Genomic DNA, 5,129 nt, shown 5'->3' with positions numbered 1-5,129 from the left:
TTTCCCAACAGGTCATTGATTCCTTCCTGTCTCAACTGACTTTCCATCCATGAAGTGCCAGAAAAAAAAACTTCCATAAGTAGGAATCCATCCCTTGAGGTTTTGAAAATATGCTGTAGGATCTTATACTGTAATCCTAAATACAAACAGATTTACCATTCTGTGGTTATAATGCCGGACAAGAAAAAGTTATGTACAACATGTGTTTGTCCTTTTCTCATCTGGAAGAGCTATGTTTTTCATTTAAATGCGTCACTGTCTAGCATTGAACAATAAATTTGTTGTGTTCTCTGTTACAGAAGTGTGATTTGTTTGGCATTTTATTTCTATTTTAATGTAGTTCACTTCTTTACAGCAGTAGCCTGAGCTGGACTTCAACCTTCCAACCTCTTGAAGGGATTCGCAGTTGGTGAGCGATATGAGCTGACTCATCTTACCACTCACTGGCTTTATCTGACTTGACACAGATAAGAGGAAGGGTTGCCGTCTGCCATTGTGATGTGAAGTTGAGGTTGAAGTCCAGCCGTGATTGAAAGGGACGTACCGTTGCTTTTGCTTGTGTACTCTTTATTTGCGCTTGATTAAAGCTGCACTGTGGGAGAAGATACGCTGAAATAATTTTACCGTGTTGATTCCAGTGAAGGTAGAGTAAGACTTTTTTTTTTTCGTTTAGGTGGTAGGATTGCAAGTGTTTTCATAGTGTAAAATATGTCTGCAGGAGGATGAAAATGAAAGGTCGGCTAATGCAGCTCATGTTGCTGCTCTTTCTGAGTCCATATGGGGTCAACATGGAGCATCTCCAAGCAGAGAACCTTCATCTCTTATGTCCTGATCAGCATAATGTGGTCATGAACCAAGGAATGAGAGGTATTTTTTGTGTTCTATCACATGTTGTCCTTAGCGTGACCATGTGAACTTCCTAAGACTAAAATATCATGTTTAGGAAACTGATTATTTCGTTATTTAATCGCAAGCATGTGTGTATACTTTGTATGACACCCATGTGATTACTGTAAAACTCTCCTGTTAGTTTGTTTTTATCTTAGCTAGATTAGGATCTTTGTGATGGTCAAATTCCACAATCGGGCTAAGTTAGTGACTCATGATTTTCCTTTGATATCATTTGTGTATCTTGGTAAAAGAAATAAAAACATTGTTGTAATATCATGGTAATTGTTCAAGATTTCACTGTATTTTGCCTAGAGACGTGTATCATCAGTGTGCTTAGTCATTTGCATCATAGCTTTGTTAGCAGTTTAATAGACATAAAAGAATTACATTTAAAAGAGGGGCCCTTTAAGAATGCTGTAGTCCAGTGTTTTTCAACCAGTGTGCCGCGAGACATTTTCCAATATCGCTTTTTTTTTATAAAGATACCGTAATTTCTGAACTATGAAGCGCATCTGCCAAATTTCACAACATTTCCGAAATAAATCCACATACAGTACCCTCCATAATTATTGGCACCCCTGAAAAAGATGTGTTTTTTTAGCTTCTACTATTCTTTTTTTTAATTCAAATACTATGGGACCTTAATGGAAAAAAAGAGAAAAATCCAACCTTCAATACAAGTACATTCATTCAGTGGGGAAAAAATCCCACATAAAGAAAAAAATATTTGACATCAAATAATGTGTGTCACAATTATTAGCACCCCTGGTGTTAATACTTTGTACAACCCCCTTTTGCCAACAAAACACCACCTAATCTTCTCCTATAATGTTTCACAAGCTTGATTTTGTGTCCGGTGAACCATTTCTGTGTAGATTTGGCCATATGTTTAGGGTCATTGTCTTGCTGAAAGACCCAGTGACCACCCATCTTCAGCTTTCAGGCAGAGGGCAACAGATTTTGACTTAAAATGTCCTGGTATTTCAAAGCATTGCCATGCACTCTAACAAGGTTGCCAGGGCCTTTGGAAGCGAAACAGCCCCACACCATCACTGACCCACCCCCATACTTCACAGTTGGTATGGGTTGCTTTTCAGCATGCGCATCTTTCATGGCACGCCAGACCCACTTAGAGTGTTTGTTGCCAAAAAGCTCAATCTTGGTCTCACACAAAAGTACACACGGTACCAGGCTTCAACTGGGACCGTGTGCTTTGGTCAGATGATATGGCCAAATGTAAACAGAAATGGTTCACCAGACACAAAATCAAGCTCCTCCCATGGCCATCTTAGTCCCCAGACCTTGTTTTGTTGGCAAAAGGGGGTTGTACAAAGTGTGTGTGTGGGGGGGCGGGGGGTGCAGCACATCATATGAGTGACACAACCAAACACTGCTACACATACAATAAGAAAATATCAACATTGTGAATTTATGACGGAAACTGTCGAATTTTCATCTCGCTCTCGTGTCGTCAGACAACAACTGGCATCCCATCTCAGTTTTAAACTCCCAAGACACATTTTCAGTGCGTCATCGTGATGTCATCGTGATGAAAAAAATTATTTGTTGACGAAATATTTTTGTTATCGTCATTGTTGACGAAAACAACACTTACACTGAGTAAGTATAAATATTCAGAAATTATAATTAAATATACAGTGCAGAAAGTCATTTTGGGACATTTTTAGTTTGTGGTGTGCTGCAAGATTTTTTCCAATGTAAAAACGTGCCATGACTTAGAAAAGGTTGAAAAACACTGCTGTATTCTAATATAGGACTAGGTGTTTTAGGAGATCATTGCAGTCAATGGCAATTAATGAGTTAACAGAGTAATCTTATCGATGGTTAAAAGAACTTTTGGTTGATAGGAAAATATGACTCGAATTCAACCCTTTAAAATTAACAGCTATGATCCTCCCCACAGTGTTACCAAGAGATTGTCACGAAATGCTCATGAGCTCGTCAGGACACGCCAGAGATGGCGTTTACTTGATCCAACCAGCGGAAGCCCCCATTGTTGTCTACTGTGCCATGCAAGAAGGAGGATGGACCGTGGTACAGCACATCACCGTAAACAGCAGCATCAGTTTTGACCGGGTATGGACCGACTACAAGAACGGTTTCGGAGATGTCACCGGAGATCACTGGCTCGGGAACGAATATCTTCACCAGCTGAGCAGTGGCCCGGCACGCTTTAAACTGGGAGTCAAACTAGTGGACCGAGACGCCGTCACAAAAACGGGAGAGTACGACCCTTTCATGGTGGAGGGCGAATCGTCGGCATACCGGCTGAGACTTGGGTTGTTCCAGGGCACGGCCGTGGACGCTCTCACCCAGGACACGGAGAACTACCTGCACGACAACCAAAAATTCACGACAAAGGACAGAGACAATGATAATTACTTCCAGAACTGTGCCAGGCTGGAGTTCCAGGGGGTGGCCGGCGGAGGTTGGTGGTACGACGCGTGTGCCGGTGCCAATCTGAACCGCAGGAATGTCATCTACTGGCAAAAGGACTGCAACAAGGAGCATCTGTGCAAGTACGCTTGGATGATGGTGAAACCATCAGAAACTGGTAAACAAGTTCAATGCGGAGACTGTAGAAGGGATGAGCTATGAGGACAGTATCAAGCCAATCACTTTACTTTTGCACTGAAAAAACAAGAAAAAAAGCTAGAGTTAATTTAAAATACTTTTCTACATTGTGCATGCTCTACCAATGCGCTCTTGAATACTGTCCAGTGTTGTTTTTGGCAGCCCTTTTAATTTTGCTAATGCTACGAGTTACATTTAGTGTGTGATGATCACTCAGCACAGAACTTTAAAGGCTAAAGCAACAATGAAAGATAATAAAACAATTCTTACTGTGTTTTGCAAAACAAGAAAGTCTGGAAAGAAGAGGATACTGGTGAGTTTGGGGTTGGAGAGCGCAGCACTTCACATGAGTGACACAACCAGACACTGCTACAATTCAAGCTAACAACATAGAAAAATGTCAGACATTGTTAACATGTGACGGAAACTAGGTCGCATTTTCGTCTTGTTCTCGTCTCATAAGACGAAAATTTGTATTCGTCTCGTGATGTTTTAGGGGCCGTTTACATGGTGACTCTCTGAGAAGACGAAAAATTTCATGTTTGCATCTATATGGTTCCGTCTCCATTCGACCAATGTCGCCATTCCGCATAAAAATGATGTAGTATTCATGCCAAGCCATAGGGGACAGTGCAGATTGACAAGGCGACAGCACTTTGACCCCCAACAACCTCCTCAGTCCGGAAGACAACAGGCCCACCCACTCCAAGAAATGGCTTTTTTTTTGCTCCAAAAGGCACAAAAATGGAAACATTCAACATATTTCAATTAAAAATATTATTACAAGAGTAAATTAAAGCCGACATTCCACCATTAGCTGCTTTTAATGTGTAATGGCACCTCTGCGCACGCCCAATGTGACGTGTGCGAGTGCTGACGTTATCGGCGCGGGAGTGTTCCATTGGTATGGATGCAGAGCAAGCCCCCCAAAGCTCCCGCAATCGAATCCTTCCACTTTGGAGGCAGGATTCCAAGGTTTCGCCGACGCCATATGAACGTTAAGACACTCCGCAACACGGTCACTGCGTCTTGGTGTCGCAGAGCCGCCATGTAAACTGCCCCTTAGGCCATGTCCACACGTTAGCAGGGTATTTGGCAAAAAGAAGATATTTTCCTACGGTTTGACCCATCATCCACACGCGCACGTAGATTTAAACTAGGGTTCTTAAAAACAATGGGAAAGGTGTGGATTTGGGAATTCTGCGTTTGTGGCTCCATCATGTGGACTAGGAGTGGGAACCTCAGGGCACCTCAAGATACGATACGATTGGCGATGCAAGGCTCACAATAACGATTATCTCACGATATCACAATGCAGCGATTATCGATATATTGGTCAGAAATTTGATACATGATATTCTACGATACAACTGTTGAAAGGGGAAAAAATATATTTCAAAAAAATACTGTTAAAGTCATTTATTAAACAGTGACACCTTTTCTGTGCAACGTTGCTGTAAAATATGAATCTACTACTGCAAATTGTTTACCTGCACATACAGTGCCTTGCAAAAGTATTCGGCCCCCTTGAACCTTGCAACCTTTCGCCACATTTCAGGCTTCAAACATAAAGATATAAAATTTTAATTCTTTTGTCAAGAATCAACAACAAGTGGGGCACAATCGTGAAGTGGAACAAAATT

General features: G+C 41.5%; 1 protein-coding gene across 1 annotated transcript; it reads left to right on the top strand.

Annotated features, from left to right (window-relative positions):
- Window positions 1–64: 64 nt before the first annotated feature.
- zgc:194887 (uncharacterized protein LOC571819 homolog) lies at window positions 65–4,859 on the top strand. Its single transcript, XM_057860090.1, has 3 exons — window positions 65–643; window positions 719–867; window positions 2,816–4,859. The coding sequence occupies exons 2-3, from the start codon at window positions 723–725 to the stop codon at window positions 3,508–3,510; spliced, it is 840 nt and encodes a 279-aa protein (XP_057716073.1). The 5' UTR covers window positions 65–643; window positions 719–722; the 3' UTR covers window positions 3,511–4,859.
- Window positions 4,860–5,129: the final 270 nt, after the last annotated feature.

This window comes from Corythoichthys intestinalis, chromosome 15, assembly GCF_030265065.1.
Source record: "Corythoichthys intestinalis isolate RoL2023-P3 chromosome 15, ASM3026506v1, whole genome shotgun sequence".
Lineage (NCBI taxonomy): Eukaryota > Metazoa > Chordata > Actinopteri > Syngnathiformes > Syngnathidae > Corythoichthys > Corythoichthys intestinalis.
The sequence above is the reverse complement of the archived record's forward strand: the minus strand, read 5'-3'. Positions and strand labels throughout refer to the sequence as shown.

Coding starts and splice junctions, on each gene's coding strand:
- zgc:194887 (XM_057860090.1), top strand. CDS start 723: ATGAAAATGAAAGGTCGGCTAATGCAGCTCATGTTGCTGCTCTTTCTG. Junction 868..2,815: donor CATGAACCAAGGAATGAGAG/GTATTTTTTGTG, acceptor TCCTCCCCACAG/TGTTACCAAGAGATTGTCAC.